Raw genomic sequence first — 15,922 nt, forward strand, 5'->3', positions numbered from 1 at the left:
CGCCACAGCGGATACAATACAAATCTGTACACTGATTTGGCACAAATTTCATGCCGGATGCATTTATTCTGTACATCTGGAGTTTATTTTGTTTAGTACATTGATTCCTGGAAAAACACAAACAACAACAAAACCTATGACTTATACTCCGGAAAGTACAGCCGGTTTAAACGTGCACCCCCCCCCCCACCACAAGCAGGTTGTGTCAGATGACTTTGTGATGTTTTTGTGGGTTTTTGTTGTTCTTCATTTGTTTTCAGGGTTTATTCATGACAGTTGAAAGAGAAGACAGGAAGTGATGAAAGACACGGAGCGACAAGCAGCAAAGGTTCACAAGGCCGGGATTCAAACCTGGAGCAAACTGCATTCTGCAGCATGTGGTGCAGGTTTTAATCCCTCAGGCACTTACAAGAAAAACAACAAGCAGAAAGAAGCTGTGACACTAAACAGATGAGTCACAGCTCGGTGTTGTATCACGGCGCAGCCGACAGGTTTTCCTGCTTTTGACAGGAAATGCAATTATTCACGCCCATTTTTCAAAGAATTTCAAACTGTGCTCCTGCGTGTCAGTGAAGCGGATTAGCTGCACTTCGATTCCAAAGACGGGCTGAACTCTGCTGCTCCTCAACACAGTCTGTCCATGTTTGTCCTTGTCAGGGACAGATTAAAGTGGACATGGCTACTTTTCTGAGTGGACCCTTAAAACCCCCCAAAAGGTTTGTGAATCAGTCAAGTTGAAGGAGGATCCACAAATATTGTGCATGTTTTTTACCTGAGGCCATCAAAATATGGCCATCAGGTATTGCGAAGGCAGCATCCGTCCGTCTGTCTGTGTTCAGAATAAGTCCAGTCCTATTACTGACAGAGTCGACAAATTCACAGGGAACATTCTTGGGACACAGACCTTGGATCAGTTCAAAGATGGCTAATCTTGACCTATTCAAAGACATTTTTTAAGAGGTTAAAAAGTCGCATTCTGTTTCCTATTATGCTACGAATCATGCAAATCCATTTTTTTGAGGGGGGGGGTGTGAAAGCCAATCACAGTAGAGCAGCACTATGACGTCACTGGCTGGTCTCTCTGGTGCTCCAAAACCACTTTGTTTCTGGCCAGATATAACACGTTTCTCATATATTATGTAAAAGCTGACAGGATGAAAAAAGTTGATTTTTGAAATTTTTGCAAATTTATTAAAAATAAAAAAACTAAGAAATCACATGTACTGATATGTATTCATATCCTTTGTTCGATACTTTGTTGATGGACCTTTGGCAGCAATTCCAGCCTCAAGTCTTCTTGAATATGATGCCACAAGCTTTGGGCAGTTTGGTCCATTCCTCTTTGCAGCACCTCTCAAGCTCTCAACCTTCTGGAAGGTTCTCCTCCCTCCACAGAGGAATGCTGGAGCTCTGACAGAGTGACCATCAGGTTCTTGGTCACCTCCCTGACTAGGGTCCTTCTCCCCTGATCGCTCAGTTTAGATGGGGGACCAGCTCTAGGAAGCGCCCTGGTGGATCTGAACTTCTTCCATTTACAGATGATGGAGGCCACTGTGCGCATTGGCACCTTCAAAGCAGCAGAAATGTTTCTGTTCCCTTCCCCAGATTTGTGCTTTGATACAATCCTGTCTCAGAGGTCTCTAGATAATTTCTTGACTTCATGCTTGGTTTGTGCTCTGACTGTCCACTGTGGGACCTTATATGTAGACAGGTTGTGTGTCTTTCCAAATCACATGAAGAGGGTTTACTGCCAGAAAAAAAATTCAGTGTTGGATAAATCACTGCTAAGTTAAGTCAAACTGAGCTGTTGTAATTACAATGCTGAGTGGGCATAATTCATGTCTTCTGTCTGGATTCTATCAGAATGAGCACCTGCTTACTGGAAGTTGCTGCTGCTGTTTTTCTTTTTCCGGTTTTGCTGCTGAGTGATGTCATCCTGTCCTGCCTATTAAAGCCGTCTTTCTGCTTCGTGCTTTGCCATAGAATGACAACCTAACATCACTCTGTGAGTACACCACGAGTACAGAAGCACATTTTTAGACAAATACAGGTGTGTACCGGTGGTAAAAGGAAGTCAAAGTGAAGCCGTGTACTGATGATCCTCAGGTCGAGGTGCTGAGCTGCCACAGTGACGACGAGCATTAAACGGCCCGAAAATCTACAGCGACACTAAAGACAAAGAAGAGCAACATGATGAACAACCTGAGGTGAGCGGAACAAGTTCAGTCTCAGCGGAACAAGTTCAGGCTCAGATTATTTAAGAGGCAGCCAGTAACACCTCATTATAACAGCACCTTAATGAACACTTACAAAGCAGCAGCGGTTTAAGTACGAGGTGTGTTTAGCATCTTAAAGGTCAAGAACCGTAAAATTCTCAAAATCAAAAATGTTTCTACATTAATACTGGGAGGTCTACGCTCGCAAAATCATGACTTTCTGACATTTAAAAATGCCTTGTTTTAACGACGCCAGCACAGATATGTACACATGCTCTCAAATCTCTTCAGCTTAAAACTTAAATCAACTTTAAAGTTTTTCCATCTTTTTCCAAAACAGTTGTGTCTTTTGCCCTGATGGACAACTTACTTCAATATTATTTAAAAATTTTGTAAATTTCACAAACAGTGTGAATAAACAATGCCCCAAACTCAGTTAATTTAATGCTAAATAACTCCTAACCACATTAACAAACTCTTCATTAACTGTTAGTTAATGCTTATTACTGCAGGTTAATTAATGTACCGTTAGTCATCACTGGACAATGACTCTGACCTCCACCTATGGATTTTATTTTACCCACCTGTGTGTCTGTGTGGTATGTTTAGTGTCATTTTTTTACCCAACAGAGATCAGCGAGCAAGTTTTCCCCCGAAGAGTTATCTGCAGCGTGCCGGCGCTGCAGCATCGGCATCTGGTAAGACCAGTCAAACTTCATATCAGTGATGGAGCAATAGAACTGGGTGTGTCAGAGCATGACTACATTTCAGTACATTTCAGTACATGATTAATAAGACCGATACAGATTTAGATCTTTGATGATTCTCAAATCCAATATGCTGGTATACCGACCGATATGCTTTTTCCCCCTGAAACACGTAGCATAAATAAAACATTTGTTTTGTGTCATTTTTGGATCATTTTATTTTTCTAATGGGCTCTCACCAAGATAATGTGACATAATGTTGGGAAAGTGTAGTGACACGGACCCACAACAGGGGGCGCAAATGAATGGACAATAGAGGGAGTTAAATTTGAACACTTTACTGTTGTGAATGTCACAACCACACACAGCAGATTATAGAATAAATACAAGTCAATGGATAAAGGTGTCATGTGGGCAGGCTCGACGATAGGAGACGTCCGTCTGGAGATGAACCGGAACTGGGTGTACAGAGGGGTGAGGTGTGATATGGTTTCAACCTTGACACGTGAAAGACTGGATGGATCCGCAGTGAGGCCGGGAGTTGGAGCCTCACTGACTGAGGACCTTGAGGATCTGGAAGGGCCCTATGTATCGGTCCTTTAGTTTGGGGAAAGCCACCTGGAGAGGTATGTCCCGTGTGGATAGCCATACCTCCTGCCCGGGCTGATATGCGGGAGCCGGGGACCGTCGACGGTTTGCATGGGACTTTGCCCTCGTCTTGGGCCCTCAACAAGGGCCGAACGGCGGTGCGCCACACCCGACGGCATCTCCGCAGGTGGGCCTGGACCGAGGGTACACCGACCTCTCCCTCCACCACAGGAAACAAAGGGGGCTGGTACCTCAGACACACCTCGACGGGGAGGCCGGTGGCAGAGGACACTTGTCTGTTATGCGCATACTCGATCCATGTCCAGGTGTTCACTCCAAGCCGTCGGATGTGCGATGTAGTACATCACAAGGCCTGCTCCAGCTCTTGATTAGCCCGTTCATCCTGTACGTTGGTCTGAGGGGGATACCCAGACAGAGGCTCACGGTGGCCCCCAGCTCCCGGCAGAAACTCTTCCAAACCTGCGAGGAAACTGGGGACCACTATCTGAGACGATGTCGGTTGGTAGCCCATGCAGACGTACGACATGGTGGACCAGGAGATCCGCTGTCTCCTGGCCGACGGGAGCTTCGGGAGGGCCACGAAGTGGGCCGCCTTGGAGAACCGGTCCACTATCGTGAGGATGGTGGTGTGCCCCCGGGACGGCGGGAGGTCCGTGACGAAATCCAGACTGATGTGGGACCAGGGGTGATGAGGCACAGGAAGCGGCTGAAGGAGTCCCTGTGCCTTTTGGTGGTCCGCCTTGCCCCTGGCGCAGGTGGTGCAGGCCTGGATGTAAGCCCGGACGTCAGCCTCCAGGGACGCCCACCAGAAGCGCTGCCGGACCACTGCCACGGTCCTACGCACCCTTGGGTGGCAGGAGAGCTTGGACCCGTGACAGAAGTCCAGGACGGCAGCCCTGGCTTCTGGTGGGACGTATAGTCTATTCTTCGGCCCTGTTCCGGGATCCGGGCGCCGTGCCAGGGCCTCCCGGACGGTCTTCTCCCACGTCCCAGGTAAGGGTGGCCACGATAGTGTACTCCGGTACGATGGGTTCCGGTGGATCCGACAGCTCGTCTTGGACTTCATGCACCCTGTGACAAGGCATCCGACCTCTGGTTTTGGTCCCGGGGCGGTAGGTGATCCGGAAGTCAAAACGGCTGAAGAACAGTGACCAGCGGGCTTGCCTGGGGTTCAGTCGCCTGGCGGTCCTGATATACTCCAGGTTCCGGTGGTCAGTAAAAACCGTGAAAGGCACTGACGCTCCCTCCAGCAGGTGTCTCCACTCCTCAAGAGCCTCTTTCACAAATGCACCCGCTAGGAGTTCTCGATTGCCCACGTCATAGTTCCGCTCTGCTGGGGTCAACCTGCGGGAGAAATAGTCACACGGGTGAAGAACCTTATCGGTCTCTCCGCTCCGACTGGGATAGCACGGCTCCTATCCCTGAGTCAGAGGCGTCCACTTCAACCACAACTGGCGACTGGGATCTGGCTGCACCAAGACGGGTGCAGTCGAGAAGCGCTGTTTCAACTCCCTGAACGCGGCATCGCAACCGATCCGACCAGGTGAAGGGAACTTTTGGTGAGGTCAGGGCTGTCAGGAGGGGGGCGAACTACCTGACTATACCCCTTAATGACCTCCTGTAAAAATTTGCGAAGACGAGGAACTGTTTCAGCTACCTCCGGCTCGTAGGTTGGGGCCAGTCTCTCACCGCTGCGACCTTGGCCGGATCCGGGTGGCGACGGAGTTGGAGGGATGATAAACCCATGAGAAGGACAAAGAGGTGCGGTGAAACTCATACTTCTCGCCCTTCACAAACAGCTGGTTCTCCAACACCGCTGCAGGGACCTGACGTACATGCCGTACATGAGTCTCAGGGTCCGGAGAAAAAATAGTATAGTCGTCCAGATACACGAAGACGAATCAGCAGAAGTCCCGCAGACGTCATTACCAAAGCTTGGAACGTCGCGGGGGGCATTAGTGAGGCCGAACGGCATGACCAGGTACTCAAATGACTAACGGGGTGTTGAAGGCCGTCTTCCACTCGTCTCCCTTCCGGACTTGAACTAAGTGATATGCGTTCCTAAGATCCAGCTTTGTGAATATTTTGGCTCCATGCAGGGGGGTGAACACCGAATCCAACAAAGGCAACGGGTATCGGTTGCGAAACCATGATCTCATTCAGCCCCCGATAATCAATGCATGGACGGCAAGACCGCCATCTTTCTGCCCACAAAAAGAAAACCTGCTCCCATCAGGGAGGTGGAGTTTCGGATCAGCCCTGCAAGCTAAGGAGTCCCGGATGTAGGTCTCCATCGATTCGCGCTCAGGGTCGTGAGAGGTTGTACAGCCCTGCCTGGATGGGAACTCCACGCCTGGAATCAATCGATGGCGCAATCGTAACGGACGGTGCGGGGAAGGGTGAGTGCCCGTCCTTGCTGAAAACGTCAGCACCATCGTGGTACTCAACCGGCACCGCCGCGATTGGGAGGGGCTTTGACCTGCTCCTTAGCCTGGGAACCGGGAGGGACCGAGGATCCTAAACACACCCGATGGCAGGTCTCGCTCCACTGTACCACCACCCCGGACGGCCAATCAATCCAGGGATTGTGTTTTAGCATCCATGGGAACCCCAGAATCACACGGGAGGTAGAGGCGGTCACAAAAAACTCTATCTCTTCCCGATGATTCCCTGACAACCACCAGAGTTACTGGTAGTGTCCTGTGTGTGATTAAAGGGAGGAGGGTGCCATCTAGTGCTCGCACCTGCAATGGCGAAGGAGCGCCACCAGAGGGAGCCCTACCTCCTGGCCCATCGGCTGTCTAGCAGATTCCCTTCTGACCCTGTGTCTACCAGTGCTGGGGCCTGAAGGGTTAAATCCCCGCTAAGGATTGTAACTGGGAGTCGTGTGGAAATATGTGTGTGTCCCACGTGAATTTCTTGGCCCACCCTAAGCCCAGTTTCTAGGGGCGGGCGTTGGTGTTTAACCCGATTGGGTCAGTCTCTCAATTGGTGCTCAATTGAGGCCGCAAACAAAACGCGCCCCGCGGGGAAGCCTCTCTGTCTAGTCGGTGGTCTGAATGTGGCCCTGCTCGTGTCCATAGCTTCGTCAGCAGGGGGAGCTGTAGCCACACGGGGCTAGAGGCCATGGAGCGTGGGAAGGGCGGACCTTTTTCGGACCCGTAAGGAAGAGGGACGGCGCGTGCCCGCCACGCCCCTCGTCTCGTTCCCGACGGCGTTCCTCCAACCGATTGTCTAACCGTATAACAAGGTCGATAAGCCCATCTAATTCCCGCGGTTCGTCCTTGGCCACCAGTTGCTCCTTCAGGACCGACGACAGGGTCCGTTTACGAAGGTGGCGCAGAGCGCAGCGTTATTCCAGCCGGACCTCGCAGCCATGATGCGGAAGTCGACTGCATAACGGACAATAGAGGGAAGTTAAATTTGAACACTTTACTGTTGTGAATGTCACAACCACACACGCAGATTATAGAATAAATACAAGTCAATGGATAAAGGTGTCGTGTGGGCAGGCTCGACGATAGGAGACGTCCGTCTGGAGATGAACCGGAACCACACGATTCCACCGCCACCGAACCCGAAGAATACTGGAGCCGCCAGGTCCCGAATTCCCCAGGTGGCCACCGTCTCAGCGTGTCGGATCTGGTACTGCTGGCGAAGAGCAAAGACAGTCAAGTGTGGGTGTGTGTACACCCCGTAACACAACGGTGGGAATTCACCTCCACCTCTAACACAACACTCGTGGCAGCGTCTGAGTACCACTTATCTGGTGGAAGTAGAACGAAACAGTCGCGGCCCACGCCGGTCCTCTGGGTAGACAGCTGCAACAAAGTAGCTCTTGAAATCAATTAGTACAATACGTAGGCAGAGAAGTTACCTCCAAGAAGTATGATATCTCGGCGACGTGGTGGAGGTGTCATCCTGCTTTTATCCGGGTGAAGTGCAGATGATCGTGACAGCTGTCTAGTTGATGAGTGACAGCTGTCACCCTCGGCGGTTCCTGTAAGGTGGCAGCGCCCCCCTCGTGCCTGAAGCCAGCACTTAAGGCAGGGGCGCCCTCGGTGGTGGGCCAGCAGTACCTCCTCTTCTGGCGGCCCACACAACACATTATGCAGTTTGAAATTAAACCTTGTTTTATTTATATGAACAGAATTTGAACAGTATTTAACAAGAGTCATCAGAAGATGATGTACCCCACCACCCCCCACCCCCCGTTCCCACAAATCAGTAAGACAAAGTGTGAGGGGATCATCCAAGTACACCCTTATACTAAATATGAATGAAATTGGTCAACTGGTTCTTGAGATATTGTGTTAACAAGCAAAAAACGGATGGATGGACAGATGGACAGACGGGGAAGAGTTGATTTCAGAATGCAGGCACCCCACTCATGAAACTGATGGAGTCTAGATTTGTTAATCAAGGGCCATAACTCTGGTAAAATGGGCCCAACTCCAATGATATGATAAGACAGAGATGTTTATTTCGCTGTCTTTGGACGGTTTTTCCGTCTTTTTGTAATTCTTGCCGTCTGAAAGAATGGTGGAACATTATTTTTTATTTTCTTCAAATTGACGAACTAATATTTTGCCGTAAAATGCCCAATTCCCTTTGAAATCGATCGTCTAAAAGTTACCGGAGAAGGTTGGCATTATTGAATGAATAATAGTAATCGAGTAGCTTCAGTATTATGATATGGTAGTATGATATGAAGCAGTTATGAAGTTATTATAACATGTTAGTCGAGAGTTATGATTTTTAATTGCCTCGTCTTGAGCCCATCAAAAACCAACTAAATAAAGTTTCATCAAGATGTAGCTATATTTCAAATCAAATCAAATCAATTTTATTTATATAGCGCCAAATCACAACAAACAGTTGCCCCAAGGCGCTTTATAATTGTAAGGCAATGCCATACAATAATTACGGAAAAACCCCAACGTCAAAACGACCCCCTAAAGCACTTGGCGACAGTGGAAGGAAACTTATGGGAAGGATATTTGTAAAACTGTTGTGTTGTTATATTGTGTACATGCTCCTACAGGATGCAAAACATGCCATTCAAAAGCCACATGTTGTGCCATACTGCATGAGATCACAAGAGAAATTGACAGCTGTTTCAGGTCCAAATTAGTCCAAAGAATGCACCAGAATGCACCACAGGGCGCTTATGTTCTCAAAATTTCATGGGGGGCAATTCCCCCAGACCCCTCCCCTTAGTTTTCCAAACGCCTACGGTGTTCAGGGTAACCTTTGCTGTCTTGAATATTATAGATGACCTGGTTATAACCCTGGACCATCCCTTGGTTATGTTGCTTTAGACATAGACTGTGGGGGGGTTCCCATGATGCACTGTTTCTTTCTCTTTTTGCGCCGTATGCATCACTCTGCATTTAATCATTAGTGATCGATCTCTGCCCCCCTTCTCGGCATGTCTTTTTCCTGGTTCTTTCCCTCAGCCCCAACCAGTCTCAGCAGAAGACTGCCCCTCCCTGAGCCTGGTTCTGCTGGAGGTTTCTTCCTGTTAAAAGGGAGTTTTTCCTTCCCACTGTGGCCAAGTGCTTGCTCATAGGGGGTCGTTTTGACCGTTGGGGTTTTTCATAATTATTGTATGGCCTTGCCTTACAATATGGAGCGCCTTGGAGGCAACTGTTTTGTTGTGATTTGGCGCTATATAAGAAAAAAGTTGATTGAAGTTGATTGATTTGAGATGAATCACATTGCTGTCCTTTTTTTCTCCTAAGCATCCATGGCTAATATGTGTATTGCCAACCTATACAAGGATTTCAGAACATTATATCCTTCTTAGGATGGACGAATGGACAGGAATTGCCACGACAGGCAAAGTGGAATAAATGTTTTCACCTTTTAACCCTACAGTCATATCGCTCCAGTTGAGGGCACAAGCAGTCGGTGTTTTGTCGCTTGTTCCCAGGGCGTGGCCAGCTCATGGTTACTTTGGTGGTTAATGTGCACAACATTTAAATGATGATGATTATAAAGGATGGGAAAACTTCACTGTCTTTTTTTTCATGCTTGATGGCCTAATGTTCACTTGATTTGTTTCCAGCATCTTTCACAGTGATGGTGCTGCGTCGATAGTTAGCACGCTAACATCTCGGTAAGACGTTTTGTAAATCACTTCAGAGGTATTATCTGATTACAAAAACAGTGTTGTTAGATTTTGAATTTTTTTATTTCTCACTAACTTTACGAAGTACATGAGGAAAAATGGCAAACAGAATGACAATGATACCTGTTTTGCTAAAACTCGCTTTATAGTCACCCTTTCTTGACTTCAATGAAAATAAATACTTGTTTTATAAAAAGTAAAATAAAGACCTCTTTCTTGATCTCATTTTTAATTGTTGACAGCACTGTAACAGTAAAACTTGCAATTTCGAACCTACATTGTTTATAAATGTAACTATTAAATTCTTTCTAACATTTTTCTAACATTTAAATTCTCTCTAACATTTTACTTGTTGAAATTATTATTATTATAAGTAGTATTAGTAGTTGTACTAAAAAAAGGCTTCAAAACTGGACCTTTAATCTAGGGGTGTTGTGGGGGGAGGGGCACATCCCTCCCCACGCCCCCATTCCATCTGATTCGTCCCTGCTTTGGTGGTTGAACACAAACAAGGATACATTTATTTATGCAGAAAACATGACCAGATTTACAGGTAAGAAAGTTTTATTGCGTTTTCCACATCATGTGGTCCTCAGAAAGAGAGTTTAGGTGCATTTGAGTGGAAAGTAGTGTTAGTTGTTGACGCGTCACAAGAGGATCAGCTGTTTTTTAACAACCAGATACGGAGCGGCTCAGCTCAGAATTCTAAATAAAGGAGGAAAAAGCATAAAAATATCTTTGTAAAGCTCAGTGCAGGTGTGCTGTTGTCACCGGGCTTTAAAGAGGTGAGGACAAGCTGCTGCAGAAAACCGCGGATTAAAAGCTCACAGCTCACTTAAAGTGGGCAGTTCAGTCGAACCCCGAACTCCTGCCCACGGACCAAGTTTAATGCTGCTATCGACCCACAAAGCAAAAACATAGTAACACACAGTGACTTGGAGAAGTAACTTTAATCTGATTACTGATTTGGAAAGATTAACGCGTTAGATTACTCGTTACTAAAAAAAAAGTGGTCAGATTAAGTAACGCGTTACCGGCATCACTGATAATAACAAACCAGAAAAAAATGCAGGGATTTTTTTATCCACACTAAAAGTCATATTATGTAAATAAGCTTTCAAATTAGTTTTCTTGATCTAAATTATCCAGACTCGGTAATGATAATATACGAACACATAAACAATAAATCCAATGGAAGGAGTTCAGAAATAATATGGCTTCAAATGGCTAGCTGTCACCACTCTTTGTATATAGGCACTCTACTATATCACCTGCTGGACATTTTTGAGCTTGTAGCAGGAAATAAACTCAACATCCCATGTATCCCAGGGAAATTATGGGCATGTGTGGATAAAGTGAGCTTGTCAGTTATATTCATTTCCAAAGCTTGGTCTTGGTGCTCACAGACAAAAAACAAACAAACAAAAAAAAATCCTATTTCGTCACAATGTCTGAATGGTGTAAAGTGCATCCAGAAAGTATTCACAGCACTTAACTTTTTCCACATTATAGTAAAGCTTTATACCAAAATGGAATAAATTCATTTTCCCCCTCAAAATTCTACTCACAACACCTCATAATGACAACATAAAAAAAAACTTGTTTGAAATTTTTGCAAAATTATTAAAAATTGTTAAAAAACTAAGAAATCACATGTACATCCACATACTTTGTTGATGCACCTTTGGCAGCAATTACAGCCTCACGTCTTCTTGAATATGATGCCACAAGCTTGGTGCACCTATCTTTGGGTAGTTTGGTCCATTCCACTTTGCAGCATCTCTCAAGCTCCATCAGGTTGGATGGGGAGCATCGATTCACAGCCATTTTCAGACCTCTCCAGAGATGTTCAATCAGATTCAGGTCTGGACTCTGGCTGGGCCACTCAAGGACATTCACAGAGTTGTCCTGAAGCCACTCCTTTGATAGCTTGGCTGTGTGCATAGGTTTTCAACCAGGATGTGTCTGTGCTTTGCTGCATTCATCTTTCCCTCAATCCTGACTAGTCTCCCAGTTCCTGCTGCTGAAAAACATCCCCACAGCATGATGCTGCCACCACCATGCTTCACTGTAGGGATGGTGCCTGGTTTCCTCCAAACATGACGTCAAAGAGTTCAATCTTTGTCTCATCAGACCAGAGAATTTTGTTTCTCCTGGTCTGAGAGCAGTAGTGGGCACAGATAACCAAAAAATTAACTTTGATAACAGATAATCAGATAACTGAAAAGTTATCTTTGATAAAGATAAACCGATAAACCACGGTCCTTCTCCCCGATCGCTCAGTTTAGACAGGTAGCCAGCTCTAGGAAGAGTCCTGGTGGAGCTGAACGTCTTCCATTTACAGATGATGGAGGCCACTGTGCTCATTGGGACCTTGAAAGCAGCAGAAATGTTTCTGTACCCTTCCCCAGATTTGTGCCTCCAGACAATCCTGTCTCAGAGGTCTACAGACAATTCCTTTGACTTCATGCTTGGTTTGTGCTCTGACTGTCAACTGTGGGACCTTATATGTAGACAGGTGTGTGTCTTTCCAAATAATGTCCAATCAACTGAATTTACTCCAGGTGGACTCCAATTAAGCTGCAAAACATCTCAAGGAGGATCAGTGGAAACAGGAGGCACCTGAGCTCAATTTTGAGCTTCATTTATATATATATATATATATATATATATATATATATATATATATATATATATATATATATATATATATATATATTGCAAAAAATCTCAAAAAAGTTTTTTCACATTGTTCTTATGAGGTGTTGTGTGTAAAAGTGTGAGGAAAAAATGAATTTCACTGATTTTGGAATAGGGCTGTAAGATAACAAAATGTGGAAGAAAAAAAAAAGAAGCGCTGTGGAATCAGCTTTAAGACATTATGCTCATAACGTCATAACACTTAACAAGTTTTTGTTTTTGCTTTTTGCAGCATCCCAGCTCAACATTGTGCTATTTGGAAAGAGTGCGAAAGAAAAGTCAACAATGAGTTACTTCATCACAGGAAAAAAGGATCTTTCATTTCAGAAAAGAGCGGTCACTCATGGCGAGTGGAACAGAAAGTCACTGACAGTCGTGAAAACGGTGGACGTCTTCAGCTTCCCCATGGAACAAGTGAAGCATGAGATGAAGAAATGTGTCGCATCCTGCCCACCTGGGCCAAATATTCTCCTGCTCTTGTTGAGTCCTTCAGACTTCAGTGAGGCCGACAGACAAAGGTTGCTCAACATCCTGGGATTTTTTGGTCAAAGCGTCTTTAACTTTTCCATGGTCATCACAATACGCAACGGGAAGACGTATAATTCTTCAGTCAACCAAATCATCCAAGACTGCAAGCAAAGGCACCACGACATTGATCTCGACAAAGAAATTCTCCATGATTCTGAGCATAGAGAATTAATGGAAAAAATCGAGCTGATGATGATTGAAAACGGGGGAGGACATCTAAACTGTACTGACGGTGAAGGTCCTGTGAAGTCAGCACCTGCATTCTCCAAACTGCCAATGACACTGGTGCTTTGTGGGAGGTTCAAATCATGGAAGACTTTAGCCGCCAAAGCCATTTAGGAGAAGAAAATATTGGTCCAACGGCTAACTCGACAGAATGTATTAAAGTTCAGGGGGAGGTGTACGGTCGCTGGGTGTCTTTGGTCGAGCTGCCACCTTTGTACAGAAAACCTGAGCTGGAACTAAAGGAAGAGTCATTCATAAGTATTTCCCTGCGTGACCCCAGCGGTATACGCGCATTCATTATGGTCATACCTATGGGTCCCCTCAGTTATGAAGACAAAAAAGAGTTACAGATCATCCAGAACACATTCAGGTTCCGACTCAATGACTTCAACATGATTCTGTTTACTGTGCAGTCAGACCTCGCGGCTCCGGAGGTGGTGAGTTTTCAGAATGAGCCCTTCACCCAGGAGCTGTGTGACACCTGTGAAGGTAGATTCTTGTTCCTGAACATCAACGACAAGCAGCAGGCCTCTCGTGTCTTACAGGATGTGGACGTGATAAGAAGCCGCAACTTATACGCGTCTGTCATCCCTCAAATAAAAAAGGTCCTGCTGACTGAGCCTCCGAGTAAAGAATGCCTTCGGATAGTGCTGGTCGGGAAGACGGGCAGTGGGAAGAGCGCCACCGGAAATACGATTTTGGGCAAAAATCACTTCTATTCTGAAACAACGGCAAACTCTGTGACCATGGCTTGCCAGAAACAAACAGGAGAGATCAACGGACAAACCGTTATTGTGGTCGACACCCCCGGTTTGTTTGACACAAAGAAGTCCAACGAACAAGTTAGAGAAGAACTGGTAAAATGCATTAGTATGATAGCTCCTGGTCCTCACGTCTTCTTACTGGTGCTGATGATCGGCCGTTTTACCCAAGAGGAAAAAGAGACTGTTGACTTGATCAAGGATTTCTTTGGCAAAAAATCAGAAGACTTCATCATTATTCTCTTCACCAGAGGTGACGAGCTTCATACCAAAAGCATTGATGACTACATACAAGAGAGCGACGACTTAAAAGATATGATCGTTAACTGCGGGATGAGATATCACGTCTTTAATAACAAATCCACAAACCGGGCTCAAGTCAGCGACCTTCTGGACAAAGTTAATGCAATGGTGAAGAAAAATGGTGGCAGCCCCTACATCAACGAGATGTTCCAGGAGGCGGAGGAAGCCATACAAAAACAAACGCAAAGGATCCTGGAAACCGATGACGAGATAACAGAGAAGAGGGAAGTGTATGAACAGATTAAGAACTTTTTCCAACAAAAAGAAAAAGCAGAAAGAGAAGCAGCAGCCATATTCAGTGAAAAGGAGGAAAACATTAAGAAGGAGCAAGAGAAGACGAAGAGAGAGGAGCAAAAAAGACGAGAAGAGGAAGAAATCAAGAACAAACAGCAAGAGATGGCGCGGCTGCTGTGGCAAAGGAAACTGGAGGATATCGAGAACCAAATGAGATCCAGTTTGACGGAAAATCCGGCAGCCAGAGAAAACTGAAGAAGAATAAAGATGAGACCCAAAAAGAATACGAAGCGTGGGAAAGGGAACAGAAGCAATGGTGGGAGAACCGAAGGCAAGAGAACGAGAAGCTACGACAGAAACTCGAGGTACTCTGCGATGAATATGAGCGGGAAAAGGAAACCAATGAATGCAGAAAGAGAGAAGAAGAAATGAAGAAAGCACAAGAGGAAGAAGGATGGAAAGAATTACAGCACCTCTACAACAACGAACTGAAAGAACTGAAGCTAATGAAGGAGGATGAAGCCAGGAGGCAGGCGGAACAGTTTAATGAATTCACGCAGATCTACACCGAGGGATTTTCAGCCATGGTCCAGATGCACTTCCACCAAATGAAAGACATGAAGGAAAGGTCTGACAAACAGAGGGAGTTAATTATCAAACAGCTGACTGTCCAAAAACCCTTTAAGAGATCCCACAGCAAGCTGATCGCCAAACATAACGACGAAATGTTCGAACTGGAAAAGACTGAGCCTTCAAAGAAAGACCTGGAACAGCTCCAACAAAAAACAGGAGGAAGAACTCAACATGTGGATAGAAGAACACCTGAGGAAGTCAAAGAAATGCACCATTTTGTGAGATACTTTTTGTTTAATTGGCCAATTAAACCCTTAAATGTTAATGAGTCATCCTCCCCCCCACCTCATTACATCAGTGTGTAGCTTTATCTTGAAATCTTTGATATATTATTTTAGTCAGTCATGAAAACAGCTGAAATTTTCTTATTGATGTTTTAACAAATTTAAATCAGGACTGTAAATCTCTTAATTTGTATTTTGTTTTGGGTTTTACTGACGACTCATTTGAAAAACTACTCAGAGATGGTCAAGCTAGCATGTACCAATCAGAAACACCAAGTTCACTTTGTGATGCCACATATATATATATATACATATATATATATGTGTGTGTGTGTGTGTGTGTGTGTGTGTGTGTGTGTGTGTAAGTTTAAAAGCACAATCTCAGTGTGTGCAAAGTAAAAACTTAAAATCTCATTTTTGTTTTTTTAAAACCATGTTTGAAACTGTTTCAACAACAGATATTTGTAAAATTATTAAGCCAAATGTGAATGAAACACTGCAAATTTTTTAAGTCATAAAAGCATTCAAATTTCAACAACCATGAGTTTATGTTTTTGGTTTTTTTTGTTTTGTTTTTAGTGTAAAGTGTCCATTGCTGAAAAATCATACAGCAAATGTACATAAAAAAAAAATGTGTGGATGGATTTAT

General features: G+C 45.2%; 2 protein-coding genes across 3 annotated transcripts in view; one reads left to right on the forward strand and one right to left on the reverse strand.

Moving 5' to 3' along the window:
* The window catches only part of prdm6 (PR domain containing 6), a 164,010-nt gene that overhangs the window by 76,013 nt on the left and 72,075 nt on the right, over positions 1-15,922 (reverse strand). The window lies entirely within an intron of this gene.
* On the forward strand, positions 2,000-14,823 carry LOC117511307 (GTPase IMAP family member 8-like). The gene is given in 4 exon segments (XM_034171335.1): positions 2,000-2,207; positions 2,847-2,914; positions 12,598-13,224; positions 13,227-14,823. Coding segments are annotated over 4 exon segments (2,157 nt in total). The 5' UTR covers positions 2,000-2,190; the 3' UTR covers positions 14,672-14,823.

The sequence above is a fragment of the Thalassophryne amazonica genome, chromosome 5 (genome assembly GCF_902500255.1).
Source record: "Thalassophryne amazonica chromosome 5, fThaAma1.1, whole genome shotgun sequence".
Taxonomy (NCBI): domain Eukaryota; kingdom Metazoa; phylum Chordata; class Actinopteri; order Batrachoidiformes; family Batrachoididae; genus Thalassophryne; species Thalassophryne amazonica.